The sequence below is a fragment of the Sarcophilus harrisii genome, chromosome 3 (assembly GCF_902635505.1).
Source record: "Sarcophilus harrisii chromosome 3, mSarHar1.11, whole genome shotgun sequence".
Taxonomy (NCBI): Eukaryota; Metazoa; Chordata; class Mammalia; order Dasyuromorphia; family Dasyuridae; genus Sarcophilus; species Sarcophilus harrisii.
In genome coordinates, this window is record NC_045428.1 from 41,525,939 (window position 1) to 41,546,371 (window position 20,433).

Genomic DNA, 20,433 nt, shown 5'->3' on the forward strand with positions numbered 1-20,433 from the left:
ATTGTCCTTTGTTTTCTACTCCAAGAAGAATGATTTATAAACTGGAATGAACAGCACAAAGATGGTGAATAAAGAGCTAAGTAAGGAGAGAAAGGTAGGAGGAGAATATACAGTTGTCCTAGGTGAATTTAAATATCTTAGCGCTGAAGAAATTCATCCTGGAACTAGTGGAATTGGTGGATGTCACAGCTAACACTAGCAGTGATCATGAAAGAAACAATATGAAGAGCAAGAAAACTATTAAGTCAACAAAACAAGCATTTATTAGGCATCTTCTGTGTACTTGACACTGTGCTATGTACTGAGGATACAAAGAGATTGGGGTGAGGGTGGGGGTGGAGATAGCTTCCTGACTCTACTCTCAAGTTCACATACTAATAAATACCACAAGAGTGAAGGAAAATAATGACCAGGCATCCAAAAGGGAGAAGGAGGGAAAAATCTGCAAACAAAAAAGCCAGTAAGCTTTACTCCTGGCAAAATTATAAAATGTATCATTAAGAAGATGGATTACTTCATATGTTCAATGAGCATCAATTTTTTTTTCCTTCCCAGCTGAAGGAAGAGAGCAAGGGAGAATTTGAAACTGAAAATAAAATATTTTTTATTAAAGGTTTTTATTTATAAAGCATATACATGGGTAATTTTTCCAGCATTGACCCTTGCAAAAGCTTTTGGTTCAAATTTTCCCCTCCTTCCCCCTACCCTCTCCTCTAGCTGGCTGGTAGTCCAATATATGTTAAATATGTTAACATGTTAACATATATGTGAGAAATACATGTTAAATCCAATATATGTAAACCTATTTATACAATTATCTTGTTGCACAAGAATAATCAGATCAAGAAGAAAGACAAAGAAAAACTGAGAAAGAAAACAAAATGTAAGCAAATAACAACAGAGAGTGAGAATGCTATGTTGTGGTCCACACTCTGTTCCCATGGTTCTCTTTCTGCATGTAGATGGATCTTTTCATCACTGCACAAGAGGAACTGGTTTGAATCATCTCAGTGTTGAAGAGAGCCACGTCCATCAGAATTGATCATCGTATAGTCTTGCTGTTGCCATGTACAATGATCTCCTGGTTCTGCTCATTTCCCTCAGCATCAGTTCATGTCAGTCTCTCTCAGGCCTCTCTGAAATCCTCCTGCTGGTCATTTCTTACAGAACAATAATATTCCATAATATTCATATACCACAATTTATTCAGCCATTCTCCACTTGATGGGCATCCACTCAGTTTTCAGTTTCTTGCCACTACAAAGAGGGCTGCCACATACATTTTTGCACATGTGGGTCCTTTTCCCTCCTTTAAGATCTCTTTGGGACATAAACCCAGTAAGTAACACTGCTGGATCAAAAGGTACGCACAGTTTGATAACGTTTTGAGCATAGTTCCAAATTGCTCTCCAGAATAGTTGGATCCGTTCCACCAACAATGTATCAGTGTCCCAGTTTTTCCACATCCCCTCCCAACATTCATCATTATCTTTTCCTGTCATCTTAGCCAATATGAACAGGTGTGGAGTAGCATCTCAGAGTTGTCTTAATTGGCATTTCTCTGATCAATAGTGATTTGGAGCATTTTTTCATATGACTAGAAATACTTTCAATTTCTTCAGCTGAAAATTGTTCATATCCTTTGACCATTTATCAGTTGGAGAATGGCTTGAACTATTATAAATCTGAGTCAATTATCTATATGTTTTAGAAATGAGGTCTTTATTAGATCCTTTGGATGTAAAAATGGTTTCCCAGTTTATTGCTTCCCTTCTAATCTTGTCTTCAATAAAATATTTTTTTAAAAAATTCTTTATGACAAAGATACCTTACCCCCCCCCCAAAAAAAGCTTGTGGACATTTAGAAAAGAAAGAAGTGCCCACGTTATGATAAACTAATCATGTTTTTTTTTTAAATATGGTTGTTCAACTAGTAATCAATACATCCAGAATTGAAATCATCTTTTCTCCAAAACTTTTCTCTCTTCTCAACTTTTCTATTTCTATTGAAGGCACCACCATCTTTCCAGCCTCCGAAGTTAATAATCTTTGTATGATCATTGACCTCTCACTCTCCATTACTTCCCAAAACAAAACAGTTATTAAATTTTCCCATTTGTAATAAGTTAGAATTTACACGTGACACAATAATCAATGACTATGGTAATTTAGTATTTAATTTAATTAATTAACTTTAATTTAGTAAACTTCAAAACTCCAGCTTCTGGGATAAGCACTCAGTATTTCACAAAAATTGTTGCGGAAAACTGGAAAATATGTTAGAAACTCCACATAGACCTACATCCTCACATACCAAAATAAGGTCAAAATGGGTATGTGATATGGGTATAAAGGGTGATACCGTAAGCAAATTAGAAGAGCAAGAAATAGTTTACCTATCAGATCTTTGGAGAAAGGAGGAATTTATCATCAAAGAATAACTAAAGAACACAAAAAATGCAAAATGGGCAACTTTGATTACATTAAAAGGTTTTTGCACAAAAATCAACACAAAACAAAATTACAAGGGAAACACAAAGCTGGCAAAAAAAAAAAAAAATTACAGCCAGTGTCTTTGATAAAGGCTTCATTTCTAAAACATATAAAGAACAGTATCAAATTTATTAGATACAAATCTTCCCATTTCTATCTCCACAACTTCACTAACATCTCATCTCTTCTCTAGTCCCACAACCCTTACCACCTCTCACTGAGATTACTTCAATAGCCTCCAAGTGAGATTTCCTGACAACTGTACTCTCACCACTCTAGATTATTCGGAACACAAACTACTGCCAAAAGCATTTACTTAAAAGCAGATCTGATCATGCTACATTCCTACTCAACCAACTCTAGTGTATCCTTATTGCCACCAAGATAAAAATATAATCTTTGAAGTTTAGCTTTTGAAATCCATCATAATCTGACCTCCAGCTATCTTTCCAGCCTGAATGAACAGTACTTTGCCTCTCACATATTGTAAAAACAGCCAAACAAACCTTTTCTCTGTTCTTCATATAAAGGTACCAACTCTAGCTTTTGAATAAATTGGATGCCCTAGCTCCTGCCCAGCATCCATTCTCTTTGCCTCTTAGAATCCTCCCCTTCCTTCAAGATACAGTCCAAATGATACCTTCTGTATCAGTGGTTTTCAAACTTTTTGGTCTCAGAAGCCCTTTATGCTACTAAAAATTACTGAAGATCCCAGAAAGTTTTTGTCAGTTATACTGAATGACATTTTTCATATTGGAAATTAAAAATCAATAAATTTTTAAACAGAAATTGATTTATTTTAAAATGAAAACATTACAGGTTAACACAAATATTCTAATAAAATAACTAAAAATTCTTATAAAAAACAACTTTTCTCAAACAAAAAAATTTAATGAGGAATGGTATTGGGTTTCTTTGTGGGGTTTTTTTTATTATTACTATTTCTTACAAATCTGTTTGATATCTGGCTTAAGAAAAGAGCACCAGAGTCTCTTATCTGCTTCTGCTTTCTGTCTGTCACGATGTTGCTTTGGGGGAATTCCACGGGGAAAAAAATGGCTTCACATTGATATATAGCTAGAAAAGGAAGAGGTATGTAACATCTTAGGCAAATAACATCTTAGAATTATTATTGAGTTTCATTTCTGGGACCCTTATAAGGGTGGGCCCTCAGAGGCCATGCTTTGAGAACCACTATTTTATGTGAAGGCTTTGCTAGTCTTCTCTCCAAAGCCAACTACTTTTTATTTATTAAACTTATATTTTTTTCTGTAGGCAACTAGGTGGCAATTAATAAAGTGCCAGTTCAGGAATCGGCAGTTCATATCTAGTCTCAGACACTAACTAGCTATGTGACTCTGGGCAAGTCACATAATTCTGTTTGCCTCAGTTTCCTCATCTATACAATGAGAAAGGAGAAAGAAATGGCAGACCACTCAATAGCATCTTTACCAAGAAAATCCAAAATGGGGCCACAAAGAGTGGTACACAACTGGAATGCATAAGAACAATAAATCCTAGATACAATGGGATCATGGGTATGTGTACAACAGTTGACTTTGATATAAGGAACACTTCTTCATCTGAGAGTCAAGTAAAGGAAGAAACCATGGGGAAACACATAAGAATGATGTGAGATAGGGGACAAAGTTAAATATTATTCAACAACAACATAATTCATTCTGGAAATACTTGTGCTGTTAGGTTGTATTTATTATTATAATGTACTTGTTTCCTTCCCTCTTAGACTATAAGCTCATTCCAAGTAGAGATTGTTTCATTCATTGCATTCATGTCTCCACAGTACATGGCACGTAATAGTAGGTAGTTAACAAATGCTTGCTGGTGATAAATGTGAAGATATGTTTAGAAGAACTGCACATGTTTAACCTATATAGGATTACTTGTTGTCTGGAGGAGGGGGAAGAAAAAGGGAGAAAAATTTGGAACACAAGGTTTTACAAGAATGAATGATGAAAACTATCTTTGCATGTATTTGGAAAAATAAAAAGCTATTATAAAAACTGTAAATTTTAAAAATTAAAAATTAAACAAATTAAAAAATAAATGAATGCTTGCTGTTGATTAATTTGTAAACTAACTATCCTATAATTCAGCTAGATTTCAGAAAAGCTGGTTTTGTTGAAAAGATATTAGCCTAACAACAGGAGAGGTAAGAGGATTAGGAAGTGGTTGAATAAACGAACTCAAAAAACTAATACAAATCCAAAGGAATTGGATTTGAATCCCCATTCTGTCCCCTTCCATTTGACTTCAGGAAAATCATAAATCTCTGATAGTCTCAGTTCTTTCAGTGATAAACTGAGAAGATCAACTTCTGAGGTCCCTTCCAGAGCTATAATCATATGATCCGCTAAAGTAAGAACGTCTCCAGTTAGAGTGTCCTGGGGATCTGTACTTGGCTTCATGCTACTTAACATTTCTGCCAAGGACTCGGATAATGCCACAGATGTAATACTAAGTCAACTGGCAGAAAGCTCAAAGATGGGAAGGATGGTGAATATACTAGATGACAGAGTTGGGCTTCAAAAAGATCCTGTCAGTCTAGCACACTGGGCCAATCCACTAAGATGAAACTTAGTAGGAATGGACATGATGATGTCTTACATTCAGCTTAAAAAAATCAGCTTCACAGGTATGAGATAGAATAGACTTGGCTAGGCAAGAGCTTGTCTGAAAAAGATCCGAGAATTGTAGTGGACTGCAGTTTGATGTGGAAACCAAAAAAGTTAGTGTCCTGAGGCTACACTAAGGGAGGCAAAGAGCCTGGGAATAAGGAGCAAAGAAACTCTCTTGTGATCTGATCAGGACAGAAGACAGCATCTGACTCAGCTCAGGTGTCATGTTTTAGGAAGAGCGCTGTCTAGGCAGTATCCAGAGAGGGGAGCAATCAGCCAGGTAAAGGGCATTGAGCTTACACCCGAAGTAAGAATAGGTTCAAGTTGAGGGTATTCATTTGAGATCTGATCTGAGATTTGAGATCATTTATCAGCCCATGAATCTTGTTTTATGCATTTAAAAACATTACTTTGAGGTTTCCCCAGTTCACCAAAAGGATCCATGACCCAGAAAAGGTTAAGAACTCCCAGCTCATAGAAACTGGGGGGAAGGAGGGTTAGTCTAGAAAAGAGATGACTGAGACTGAAGACAGATTATTGTTTTATTGTGACTATGTGAAGAGCTGTGGTGGAGAAAAGGGATTTTCCTGCTTGATCCCACAAGACAAGACTAGTAATGGATAGAAACTGCAAATTAGTAAATATTCCCCAGCAATTAAAATTATCCCAAATTGGAATGGACAGCCTTGGGAAACAGTAGGTTTCATCTTAGTTGAGGTTCTTCAAACAAATGCTACAAGTCTGCTTCTTTGAGGTGGTGTGTCATGGGTACCATTTCTGAGCTCAATGACCATTTAGCTTCCTTCCAACTCTGAAATGCTATGATCCTCTACCTTATTAGATTGTCAAGTCCTTGAGAACAAGACCCGAGTTGTACTTACCTTTGTACCCACTATACCAATCTCATCATCAAAAGGAGTGCTTGTGCTATGTGTTAACACTTGCCAAGTTCCTTTCTTTTGCTTTGGTTAAGGCATTTGAATACATTTTTTCTCTCACCCACAAAATAAAATGTATTTAAACTCCCCCAAATCAGCAGCCATTTCTGACCTGCTGCTGTTTTTACTCAACCTCTTAAGTACAGAAATGGTAACAATAAACAATAATAAAACCACTCTTTTATAGCACTTTCTTAAATTCATAATTCATGAGGCAATTAGGTGGTACAGAGGATAGAGCACCAGCCCTGAAGTCAGGGGAACCCAAATTCAAATCTGGCCTCAGACACTTAACTTAACCTAGCTTTGTGACTCTGGGCAAGTCACTTAACCCCAATTGCGTCAACAAAAAAACAAAAACACACATACACACGCAAAAAAATTCATAATTCATTTCCACTTAGGAAATTCCCTTCTTCCTACATCTTCTTTTTCCTAATTGATTTCCATATAAATCTCTTCTCTCTCTTATGTTCCCTATATTCAAAACTAGTTGAAATTCATTTCAATTATTTTTTCACTTTTTTAAATTCAAGCACAAAATGACTAATATGGAAATATTTTATGATTGCACATGTAAAAACTGTATCAGAAGGGCAGCTAGATGGCGCAGTGAAACTGAGTTCAAATCCAAACAATCCAAACTCCAACTCCCTCACCCAAATTATTTACCACCAGATTATTTATGTCTCAGAGAGGGGAAAAACTAAAAGAGGGATAAAATTTTCAACTCATAACTTTTTTTTTCATAGTTACAACTTTTTATTGACAGAACCCATGCCAGGGTAATTTTTTACAACATTATCCCTTGTACTCACTTCTGTTCTGATTTTTCCCCTCCCTCCCTCCACCCCCTCCTCCAGATGGCGAGCAGTCTAATACATGTTAAATATATCACAGTATATCCTAGATACAATATATGTATGCTGAACCAAACAGTTCTCTTGTTGCACCGGAAGAATTGGATTCAGAAGGTAAAAATAACCCAGGAAGAAAAACAAAAATGCAAGCAGTTTACATTCATTTCCCAGTCTTCTTTCTCTGAGTGTAGCTTCTTCTGTCCATCATTGATCAATTGAAACTAAGTTAGATCTCTTTGTCAAAGAAATCCACTTCCATCAGAATACATGCTCATACAGTATCGTTGTTGAGGTATATAATGATCTCCTGGTTCTGCTCATTTCACTCAGCATCAGTTCATGTAAGTCTCTCCAAGCCTCTCTGTATTCATCCTACTGGTCATTTCTTACAGAATAATAATATTCCATAACATTCATATAACACAATTTACCCAACCATTCTCCAATTGATGGATATCCATTCATTTTCCAGTTTCTAGCCACTACAAACAGGGCTGCCACAAACATTTTGGCATATACAGGTCCCTTTCCCTTCTTTAGAATTTCTTTGGGGTATAAGCCCAGTAGCAGCACTGCTGGATCAAAGGGTATGCACTCAACTCATAACTTTTTAAAAAGTTTTTTAAATGTAATTGGGGGAAAACAAAAGTACATATATGTGTATATAAATATGGATATGTATACCTATATACAGATACATATATACATACACCTATACATGCATGCATATACATATTCATACATATACACACATATGTTCACTTGAATAAATGCTTACATTCCTGTGGAATACATCCATCTTAAGGGCAGGAGCTTTTTAAGTTTTTATCTTTGTAACCTCCATGCTGAGCATATAACAGGCTCTTAATCGTTGTTGAACCAAATTCTCTTGGCATATATACTATACCATTTAAGACGTTCCCTCTTCTCAGCTCTCTGAGGGAGAAATCCAAGTCATCAACCTCAAAAGTGTTTGGCTACTCTAGAACACCATGCATATCAATAATGGAGATTTTGTACTAAATATTGAGATTTTGCTAAAGGCCAATTTCTTATTGATATTATTCCACATGGCCTTTTTTTTAAGATCCCTACAAAACAATCAAACAGTAGTACTTTATCTCTTTCTTCAAACTCTAAATGAGAAACTGAAAATAAAACATATGTTCCTATTTCAAGGATATAAAGCTCATTTTCACTGAAAACACAAAATCTAAAGAACAATCATCAAGATGATTATATAGCTATAAAACCTCATCCAACAATGGAAAACTCTGCCATAGTCATTCCTGCTCTGGATATATATAGGACAGAATTTTTATCTATCAAAGCAGAAGAATAGAACCTGTTCCTAGAAACTGAGCTGCTGAACTCTGCACAATTGAATGCATACTGCCATTTGTACATCCTCACTCTTTCCGGATTTCATGGGATCACAACTTGCTTACATTATTATGTCTGCTGCCTCCAGAATACAAGCATTTACCACGGTCCTGTATAATTTCCTTGAAGGAAACTTAAGAAGGTGTCAAAGCAAAAATGAAAGAGTGATTAGGTATAAAAAGCTGAGTCTTCTCTGATGCCAGGAGAAAGGATGGAGTCCTAGGAGTTAGGGTGAAAATGATTAAGGAAAAGTACTTATAACATAACAAGCACCATGCCCTGTATATAAAATACAAAAGACAGTCAGTCCCTGGCCTTAAGGAATTCTAATGTGGGAGGCAATAGATACAGTGACACAAAAAACATTTATTAAATTCCCATTATGTACAATGTACAGTTGAGAACATGGAGTATTTTAGTCCAGGAATTCAATTTATCCTGCCTTGGAAATAGTGTAACCAGGGCATCTAGGAATAGGGCACTAGTCCTGGAGTCAGAAAGACCCAAGTTCAAATCTAACCTCAGACAACTACTAGCTGTGTGACACCAGAAAAGTCACTTAATCCTGTTTGCCTCAGTTTCCTCATCTGTAAAATGAGCTGGAGAAGGAAGCAATAAACCATCCAATATCTCTGCCAAAAAGAGTAAAACGTGACTGAAATAACTGAACAATAAAATAAATGGAAAAACAACAAAAATATATAAAGTGTTCTGCAAACTTTAAAACTTATATTAATGTTAGGGAATGATACTGTAGCAGCTCAGCAACTTTATCTCTGAATCTCTTCTAGCCTTCAAACTTCTGCTTGACCAGCCTCTAAGGGGAAGGGGTGGGTGGGTGGGTGGGGGGAAACAAGTTTCTTCCTCCTATTTAAACAGATCCTTTAATATGCAATCATGCCCCACCTTTCATATTACTCTTCTAAACCCTGGTTTACAGTTGATGAATTCAAACATATTAATGTTAGGAAATGATACTGTAGCAGTTCAGCAACTTTATTTCTCCGACTCTTTCCTAGTCTTCAAACTACTGGCTTGACCAGTCTCGAGGGGCAAGAGTTTCTTCCTCCAGTTGGTCTTTACTCCCCTACCCAAATTCCCTATTTAAACAGGATCCTTTAATATGCAAGCATGCCCTATTCTCTTTTTGCTCCTGTAAACCCTGGTTTACAGTTGATGAATGTTACTTAAATAAAGATGGACTATTAATAACCCTTCCTTCCAAAATTTATCCCCACTAGCAATCCTGATATGATTGTCCTCCTGAGTACATTTATTGATTTTTCCTCTGACCTACTAAAATATTTCAGCCTTTGAAAAGTCAAATATAGCATTTCTGTTACTAATGAAGTGAGAAAAATACAACCGAGGTTGTGTTACCTCGCTGCTGATCTGGGATGTTAACTATCATGAAACCTTACCACTGATCCATGAAATTCATCTTCTTAATTTGTAGTAAATCCTCTATGTTGGCTTCCAGTTCAGGTTTATTATAGAGGAACAATCAAGAGGAAGAACTTGAGTGTCATAGAGCAAAGATTTCACCAGCCCACAAAGGCAAGCTTTTCAGTTGGTCAATAAACATTTCTTTAAGCACTCATTGCACGTCAAGATATGATAAGGGCTGGGATTGAAAGAGGCAAAAGATAATATATAATCTTTGTTTTTAGGGGGCTTATATTCTAAGCACAACACACAAAATGGAACAGAAAAGAGGTAAGGGAAAAAGGGGTAATACCCAGCCAAAGGTCTGATGGAAAAATCCATGGGAGTATAATTGGGCGAGAAATGAATGAGATGTAGCTGGGCTGGACTTGCTCCCTATGATGGAGAAGATGTTCATTCTCCAATCAGAAGGAGGAGCCTAGGGGTAAAGGTCCTTCCAAAATTTGAGTTCCAGGACTAAAGTGAATTTCTAGGTTTATGAGAGAGGAGTCCAGAAGACTATGGTCAGAAGTAGCCTTGGTTTGTAATCCTACTTAAATGGATTTTAAAAAACAGAAGACCAATCTCTTACTCTAGTTAGAATTGGAGAAGTAGAGAATCTTAGTGCTAAGAGAAATCACAGCAATAATCAGTCTAAACCTTTCTTACACACCTATACAATATCCCTGATCAGTGATCATCTAACCATTTTGAACACTCCCAGTGACACAGAGCTCACTACCTAGTAAGAAAAGGGTTGGTTATTTCTTTCATCATGTGAATGATGCAAAATTTGTTTTACTGTAACTTCCAAACATTGGTCCTATTTCTGACGCCCTCTTCTAGGATGACTGATGAGAAATCTTTTCAGATATTTGAAAGGAAGCTACCGTGCCCAGCTCCACTGCCCAGTATCTTCTTGAGTCTAGATTCAAAGCCCCTGGAGCTTTCACTCAGACCCTTCACCATCATGGCCACCATACTATAAACATGTTACAGATTTTTCAATCTCATTAAAATACAACACAAACTGAGCACAGTAGTGCAAATGAGGTCTGAGCAAAGCAAAGTTCACTTTTCTCATTCTAGATGTTGTATAAAATCACTATCACTGTCATTGTTAAGTCATCCCTTAGCTCTTTTTGTGAGTTTTAAACGCTAAAAATAGCCCTATTTTCCAGAGAGAGAACCAGTCCACACTCCTCATGAACTAACAAGTTGATCAGAGGTAAAATCACCACAGCTTTAAGATGTGACTATAATAATGATGAAGTTTATATATTTTTACCATGTTTAACATATTATATTGGATTGCTTGTCATTCTTAGAGGGAAGGGCTGGGGGAGGGGGGACTGGAATACAAGGTTTTGCAGGCATTAATGTTGAAAAATTATCTATGCATGTTTTGAAAATTTAAAAGCTTTAATAAAAAAAAATGACCGAGTTTTACAGATATAATAAGTCACATATCATTTTATTATTTCTGTCAATAACTATTAAGACAACAAACATTAATATGTGTCAAGTATTGTGCTAAGCATTGGGGACATGAAAAGGCGACAAAAATATGATCCTTGGCTCAAAAGATTCTAATGAGGAAGACAACATATAAAAGATTATGTGCTAACAAGATAGCACATATCTTGTTATATGCTATCTTACACATCTTACAATGTATTGTAAATAGAAGGCAATCTTTTTGTTTTTCCTTGTGGAGGCAATTGGGTTAGAAGCCAGATTTGAACTTGGGTCCTCCTGACTTCAGGGGTGGTACTCTACCCACTATACGATTTAGCTGCCCCAAATAGAAGATAATCTTAAAGAAAAGGAATTAGTAGCAAGCATGATTAGAATGGGTCTCCTGGAGAAAGTGAGATTTGAACTGAGTCTTGAAGGAAGTCAGTAATCCAGAAAGCAGAGGAAAGGTGGGAAAGGGTTATAACCATCACGGGGGACAGCCATTGAAAAAGGGAAATGGAATATCCTACAGGTGAGGAACACTGAGAAGGGCAATGTGAAACATAAAAGTGCCAAGTGTGGGCATATGAGACATTATCAAGGCCAATGGGAGGAGGGTAAGTCAGGGAGCAAAAATTAAGAACGACAATATACCAGAGCAATGTACTGGTATACCACCCCACCTTCCCTGTTAGTAAGAAATTACTGGAGATTCAGGTGAAACCTCTCTGAAGAATTTATGGCCAATAATCACAGATGGTTAAGAAATCTCTGTGTCAGAAAAGGGTATTTGCCTTGATAAATTTAGACACCCACCAGAATTATGAAGTGCTAGAGAACCAGGTTTCAGAATCTCTGAAGACAGTTGAAAATGGGACAGAATCCCATTTGTCTGGAGCAATTTAGGAATAATTCTGCTCAGATAGAGGGCAGACAAAATAACTTCAGAGGATTAAGAAAATGCACATTCTTCACTTCTTTGCAAAGGTGAGAAATTTATAAGTATGAATCATTACATGTATTGACAGACAAGCCTGTCATGTTGCTTTTACTAAACTTTTTACTTTACTCTTTTTTTATTCCAGTTATAAAGAAATGGAAGTTTTCTTTGAAAGTCATGCGAAAGTGAAAATATAAATAAAATTTTGAGAAAAGACAAGACACTTTGGGGTCATAACAGGATCACTGACTGTCTTCTATGCCTGGAATTTTCTTCCTCCTCATATCTGGGTGTCTCCTGGCTTCAAGTCTCAATTAAAATCCCACCTTATGGAAAGAGCCTTCCCCAAGCCCATTTGATGCTAGTAACTTCACCCTGCGATTATCTCTAATCTATACCTTTTTATTTTGTTGGTATGTAGCTGTTTACAGGTTGCTTCCCCCATGAAATTGTGAGACCCTTGAAAACAAGGCCTGTTTTGTCTTTCTATCCCTGCGATTTAGCACAGTGCCTGAAACAAAGTAGGTACTTAATAAGTGTTTACTGTTGAAGAAGGGATGGAGGAAAGATGCATCCACAAAGGTGAAGTCCACAAAAAGTCATCAAAATAGCTTTTAAGTTTTAAACATCCCACTCAAATATCTTTGTTTATATCTCTGAAGTGAATGTATCTAACATCAAAAGAATTTAATTATAACCTAATGGTTATAATCCTTTTCCTCCTTCCCTCTGCTTTCTGGATTTCTTGACTTCCTTCAAATTTATGCTATTTCATTTTTCTGTACATGAAGAATCTTTGTCATTAGTAGTTTGTAGAGAACAGCCTGTCTCTTCCCCAATAGCAAGTGTTTTTCACTGATCTCACACAGCTCAACTTACCAATTTCTCCTTTATAACCAAATTTCAAAGGTTCCTCCAAAATGCCTCCTTCCTATTCTGGGTATAGTCACTACAGCAAATATTCCTCAAATCCCTCAAGGAATTCTTCAAAAAACTGTTTAAGGATAAAAAGACTATTTCATTGGATCCAACCCATCGACCATCCACTACATACTGATGGCAACACCAAAGAACACTTTGGAGGTGGGGGGAGGGGTTGGGTAGAATGGACAATGTAGGAGAAATACACATTACTATACACTATATGGCACAGAGCAAATTAGTTGCAATTCAAATTTCTCAACCCTTCAATTCTTTTCAATTTATATACTATTTTCTACCAATGAATATCTGAATCCAGGTAAGATCAAGTTAAAATGAAAATCAAGGACAGTCTTTTTGGAGAAAAGTAATGAAAAGTGTTTGATAAGATAAGTCAGCCAACTCAGTCAATAAACATTAAGCACCTACTACACACCAGGTACAATGCTAGGGATATGGAAAAAAAAACCGGGGTAAGCATTTATCACTTGCACTTAGTCATATTAAAAAGTTAAAAAGAGTTATGAGTTGGTGAAAATTACACAAATAAAGATGACAAAGTCTCAGTTTATCAATTATTTTTATTGTTGTTTACTATCAGCTGGAATAATCACTTTTTTCCCCTCTAAAAAGAGAAGTTCTTTAAGTCAGCTCTATGGATCATTTTAGAACTTCGGGTTCTGGTGAATAATCTATATTCTCTCATCCGTATTCTCTGTTATTACTCTAGCTTTTCCAGAATTAAGAAGACATCTAATAATCTTAGCCTGTACCTTAGCCATGGTAAAAAGTCACAGCCTCCTGCTCTAAGGATTAAGGTGGGACATAGAAGAGAAACTTTGTTGATATGGGGGGAAGGCATGGGAAACTGCATCAAATATCTCTGATATCCAAGAGATAGAGGAAAGTGACACAAGTATCATCAACAGAAAAGTGGTCAAAAATTATGTACAATAGCTTAGAGAATAAGAATGCAAATGATAGACAACCAATTTTTAAAAGTCCCCAATCATAAGTAATTAAAATTAAGGGGTAACTAGGTAAAACAATGGCCAGCCCTGGAGTCAGGAGGAGCCAAGTTCAGATTCAACCTTGACAATTACCAGCTGTGGGACCTGGGCAAGTCATTTAATCCTGATTCCTTTGCCTACTTCCCCCAAAGTTTTTTAATTTGACTGAAGTGTCATCTTACAATCAGCAAAGATGATAAAGAGAGAAATAGTTTATGTTGTAGAAGTGTGTGAAAACAAGCATTTTAACACACTTAATAGAGCTATAAATCTATTGTGGAAAACAATTCAGCGAGAACTAGGGGAGAAGAATTATTCTAACGCCTACAATCTATGACCTACTGACTAGTGGGCTTGAAGAAATCAAAGACAGAGAAAAGTCCCTGAATGTAAAAATATTCATAGCAACAAATTTTATGGTAGCAAAAATGGAAACAAAAATGAGAGCCCATTATGATGTTTGAATAGAATATTTCTACACAATTAGAAACAATATGAAGAACTCTTGAGAAATGGAAATAAATCAGTATAAACTAAAGCAGAATAAATAAAGCAGAAACAAGAAAACAGTTTACATCCTGGTCACAATAATACAAAGTAAAACCCATACTTAAAATATCAGGAGTAAGATCAAAGCAATAGCTAATCTAGAGTCCAGAGAACCGATGATAAAATTCATCTTCCTCTTCTCAGAGAGCTGGTAGACTACAGGTGGTAAATGTGGCAGAAGTCATCAGAGCAGTCAATTTGTTGAATTGTTTTTAGTTTTAACTATTTTTTAAATAATGGCTAGTTCAATTTGGGGCAATTATTGAGAAATGGCATTAATGTAATCAAAGCATCTTTACCTACAAGCTACAAGTGTTTTTGTTTTTCAAGATTAAATTTGGACAGTTGATGAAAATCTAACTTTTTTGATATCATGCACAGAACCTAGCACAGTACACTCTAAATATTTGCTGAATAAGTACCATACTGAAGAGTTATTACTTACCCATATTTGGATCAGTTGCCTGACGTTTCTTAATCTTAGCCTCAGAAATAGCAGAATAGTAGGCACACGTCATCTTGATCAGCCATGCTGCTCGAAGCAATGGCACTGAATATTTTGCTAAATATGCAAAAACATCCTCTTTTTTGCTGAGGATAGGAACCTTAAAAAGAGAGAAATAAATCAATGTTTATCACATTCAGAAGAGGACATTTTGATCCTAGGATTGAGAGCTGAAAAGGACCTTGGTGTTCATCTCTTCCAGTCACTTAATTTGATACGGAAGGAAGGCTGAGGATCCCTGGAGCATCAAGTTACCTAGTAAGTCACACAATAATAAAGTACAAGTTCAAGTTTGAATCCAAATCATTTCTAAGGAAAGAGGGAACAGAAAGGGAAGGAGGGAAGGAACAAGTCAAAAATGAAAAAAGAAATGAAATTTACTTACTTGCAAAAGAAAAAATGAGTGAAATGAAAATTCAACTAGTAGATTTGGGAAGAGGTTTTACAAGAACTAAAGTTCTTACTTTGTCTGGAGGAATAACCTAGTAGAATTCAAAGCATAGTGAAATGGGGGTGTGAATACCTGGGTTCCAGGGTCAGTTCTGCACTAGACTAGCTAGAGGACCTTGAACAAGACATTAACCTAAAAAAATTAAAATATAGATTCTTCCCTTTGAAAAGATCATCCAAACACACTTTGGAAATGAGAACAAATGTTTGTGAATTTTCTCATAACTCATAAGGGTGCTAAAACCTGAGTCTTAAAGGGCAAGAGGAGAGAGGAAATATTTTAAAGTACAAAACAAACTCAAATCAAGAACTGAAGTATAAAACTTCTCCCTGTACCAAGCCCACTTTGCAAAGAAACATTTGTTGTTAAATGTTTTGCATTATCTGTATTTCCTACGTGGCACAGAATGCAAAAAAACTTGAAAGATGTCTGTTACTAAAGGTTAATATGGAGAGGCAAAAAAACTTACATGGAGGGGATGACCACTAATGGGGAAGGACAGACCATAATATGGAGGGGCAGAATGTTTACAAGAAAGAATAAAGAACAACATCCACCTTGGTGTCTGGATTTAAATCCACTAAATTAGATGTGTAATTTTATATCCTTTACCCTTATTGAGCCTCAGTTTCCTCCTCTGTAACTAGGATGATAATATTCCTACAATTCATACTTCACAGAGTTGTAAAGTAAGTATTTATATTCCTCAAACTTCTGTTTTAGAGTTCTTAACCTTTTATGTAACATGGACCCCAGTGAAGGATCTGTAAAATCTGATGAAGTCCATGGCCATCAGAATATTATTTTAAATCCATAAAATAAAATACACAGAATTACAAAGAAAACCAATTATGCTATATAAAGATCATGTCTTTATATAACATAATTGGTTTCCTTTGTAATCATGTCTTTTCCCCAAACAAGTTCAGAGACATTCCTCACTTCTTGGTGTTCTTAGTTAATCCTTGGTCCCCATTTTAAGAATCAGTGCTCTATATAAAATGAGAAGGGGGAAGAGTTGGAAGATCTATGATTACACTGCTATAAGGATCTACCATAGAACACACTCTGGGTGGTCAAGTAGTACCTGCTCTGAAACTTGGTCTTAGAATCTTTTTTCCTGAGATACCAAGAACTCAAGTAGCTTGCCTAGTGGGACACAGAGGCCGAGCATGAAATCCCGAGATTCCTGACTGAGAACACTCAGTCTTTCCAATCACACTTGTTCTCAATGGAAAGTTATAAATACTAAAATGATACCTTAGCAATCCTAATAAAACTGAAATAGGAAATATGGTGTATAAATGAAATAGGAATTGTCTCTATCAATTCCACTGACTTATATTCTTACCTTGTAAGAATCCTTTGTTTCAAGTTCAGAATTCTGGCCCATAACAAGGAATGATGGAAGAGTTAATTTATTCATTTAAATTAGGTGCGTCCAAAAGTTTATTATTTCTTTTCAGACTTATGTGAGGGAACTGGAACCCCAAAGCACAGAAAAGCAAGGGGGAGCTGTTAGAAAGGGCTAGTCATCCTTTCTCAAAGTCTCAAATGCCCCAAAATCCAAGGAGCAACTTGTTCAAGTTCTTCTTTAATCCAGAAGAAGGGGATCCAGGCCAATAAGTACATTTAGTTGTGACGGCAGGAGGGACCCACTACGTCCCAACATCAGAATAGGTTAAGAAAAAAAAAAAAGGAGCACAGAACTTGAAATAAGAACATTCCTGGTTCTGCTATTAGCTGTGTGAAAATGGGACTAATCACTAAAGCTCTCAGTCCTTTTAATTCCTCCCTGTATAAATGAAGAGAAAACACAACACATGCCCCATGGCTTCAGAAGTAGTAACCTAACAAGGAGTGGAGAGCTATGGTCTGGAGACAAGGATCTGGATTCAAATTCTACCTTTTCTACTTAATGATCTTTTGTGAACTTGAGCAAGCCATTTTAAACACCTTAATCTGTAAAAGAAGGGGATTGTATGGGATGGCCTCCAAAGACTTTTCTATCTTTAAATCTATGATCCTGGAGTTGGAAAGCCTTGAGTTCAAATTCAGTCTTAAATATGTGACCCTGAATAAGTTATTTAAACTCTGTCTCAATTTCCTCGATTGTAAAATGAGGAAAATAACAGCACCCCCCTCCCAGGGTTATTCTGAGGATAAAATGAGATAATATCTCTAAAGCACCTAGTGTCTGGCACATAGTAGGCATATAAATGCTTACTCTTTTCCCCATTCTTACCCATTCCCCTACTATCCCACAGGGCCATCAAAGGTCACAAAGGAATATGAGATAGCCCTCTAGAAAACAAATGTCTCATTAAACTAATATAAAGCTTTCTTTTATTATCATATATTTGTGAGTTCCGAGGATTTTTCCAAACCAGCAAGGGTGTTTCTTAGTCACAGTCACAACTCTCAGGCACCTTGGTCTCAAGAGTCATAACTAGATAAAAAAAAAAAACCAAGATGATCTCCTAAGGTCTCTCTCCCACTGCTAGTGGTTATTTTCCATCGGAAATAACAGTTTCAAAACAGACAACTGGTTTCCACACACACCATCTTCTCATCCTTGGCCAGCCCCTCCAATTTGGCAGCCACAACTCAAAAGGGAATGAAGGGAACATGAGCCTAATGAATAAGGCTTCAAGTTCTGGGCCCCTGAAAAGCATCTGGCCAAGAATTAGTGGAGGTTTCGCTTGTGAAGCATTTCATGGAAAGGGCATGAGGCTCCGAGTTCACTGACTACATCTTTCAAAACCATTATAGGAAAACAAGCACTTAGTCATCCCAAGGTCAGATCTGCCGCTTCTTCTAATACAATATTTGGTGCATCAAATATCTGTCAAAGGCCAGGCTGCTTCTCAGACAGGCACACAGAAAAATGTTTTAGGACCAAGATCCAGAGCAGATAGACAAACAATAGTGGGAGAAGTTTGCCACCTTAGAGAGTTATTACTGATGCTATCTTTCCTGGAAAGCCTAAATGATTTCTTTGGAACAGCAATCGGCAGGAGGATTAAAAGCTGAAGAAGATAAATTTAATACAACATATTAAATATTTAGATGAAATATCCAACAAAACTGAGCAAGTAGGAGATATTATAACAGCCCTGGGCAAAAACTCTAATGTTACTCTCACGAGCAATCTCCCAAGAGGAGTAGTTAGCTAAATCTGAGTGCTTAAAATTCAGAAAAAATATACATATATTTACATATACACATTTATGAGAAGATAGTTACATAATTAGGGAAGAAGAGAGAGATCAACAGCTTTGCCCAATTTACAGCTATAGCCAGTGCTGAACCAAACCACAAGAAATCATACAAACCAGAAGGAAAAGACTCAAGTGAACCAAAATTACTGGTCTTCCTTACAGAGATAGAAAGTACTTTTAATAGAGAAAACCGGTAAAAGTTTGGGATATTTGATTCAATCATCTGGCACATTTAAGTTTCTTTTTGTCTGCCAAGACAGTTACATAAATACAGTAATGCTGTAACTGTCTTGAAGTGACATAATATCACTGTTTTTCAGGGAGGTAACAACTGTAGCCACATAACAGTATAACATTAAGACCATCCAATATGTAGCTACTGTTTTCCTCCCACGGAGGAGCCTTCTCTTCTCCCTACCCATTCCTCTTTCCACATTCTTCCCCACTGGCGTCATCTACTGCCCCAGTGGGGCCAAAATGGATCACCACCACAGGGCAGACTGATCAGATTACGACCTGAAATGGATAAATGAAGACTAGAGAAGTTTGCAAAATTTAAAGACATTTCCTACAGCATACTCAAGCAGCAAGGAAGGCTCCCATTCAAAATCCAGCTGTTACTGTCAATCAGTTAAAAAACCCTGTCCCCTTCCCACCATGCAGTTGTCAACCTCTCTGAAGCAAAACACCTGGCAATTTACATGGTGCATTCTGACAGCAAAACAAGTTAGGTAATTTGATCTTTCACATATCCCCAACTCCATTAGACCCCAGATCAGAGCTGGAAATTGATTTGTGATCTCAGCAGGAAAGTTGAGGATTTCTGTCATAAACTATCTGAAAGAGGAATGCTACAAGAAATGCAAGAAGCCAATACCAGAACTTAAAAAATTAACAACAACAACAACAAAAAAACTTATGAAAAACATGCAGAGAATGAATAATTTTGCAATTCCAAGAGGAACAGATGCTCAGGCCAACTGAAAATGCTCTTAAAAAAAAAAAAGCCCAAGAAATGACTACTTCAAACTATGTTCAATGGTTCTATGAAGAAAACATCCATAATTTTGCAAAGAAGGAATGCCACGGCTTACCTGAACAACACCTGATTTGGCCAGGGTAAGCAGCTCCTAATAAAGAAAGAAGAACATTGACTAACAAACTACTGCAGGAATTCCCTCCTTTCTAAAAGATGACTCTCCTAGATCAATACACCTCTAATGCAAAGTACATCATCCCTTTGCTAGCAGGAGCATTTAGGGAGCATCAAAAATATGTTTGAAATGCTTCCAGAACAGGAAAATCTGTGAAAAAGAATGCCGGGCCGGCCATGCAGGCATTGGAGTTGCTAATCAACAAACAGCATAGGAATTCCTAGTGGAGAGAAAGCAAAAAAGAAAAATAATAATAATAAAACATACTCAGATGAAATTAGCCTAACCTTCAGGAAGGTCACTGAGTAAACTATTCACCACTGGCAAGAGACAAAGCCAAACAGTCCAACAATTTTTAGTGACGTGACCCAAAAAGGAAGGGACTAGAAAAAAGTTAGGTTTGCACTTAGCAAGGTGCCTGGCACATGTAGGTGCTTCATAAATGTTTAGTTTGGAGTAGATTGGTTTATACATTTAAATATTTCA

At 36.6% G+C, this 20,433-nt stretch overlaps 1 protein-coding gene across 14 annotated transcripts in view; it reads right to left on the reverse strand.

The window, feature by feature from the left end:
• The window catches only part of MED12L (mediator complex subunit 12L), a 370,226-nt gene that overhangs the window by 310,045 nt on the left and 39,748 nt on the right, over window positions 1-20,433 (reverse strand). For 10 of the 14 annotated variants that reach the window (XM_031957753.1, XM_031957758.1, XM_031957759.1 and 7 more), the window contains 2 exons: window positions 19,888-19,923; window positions 15,062-15,221 (listed from right to left, as the gene is read on the reverse strand). In XM_031957753.1, the coding sequence (XP_031813613.1) occupies window positions 15,062-15,221; window positions 19,888-19,923 (196 nt within the window). The remainder of the gene's footprint in view (window positions 1-15,061; window positions 15,222-19,887; window positions 19,924-20,433) is intronic. The other 4 variants (XM_031957757.1, XM_031957765.1, XM_031957764.1 and 1 more) reach the window with 1 other exon arrangement.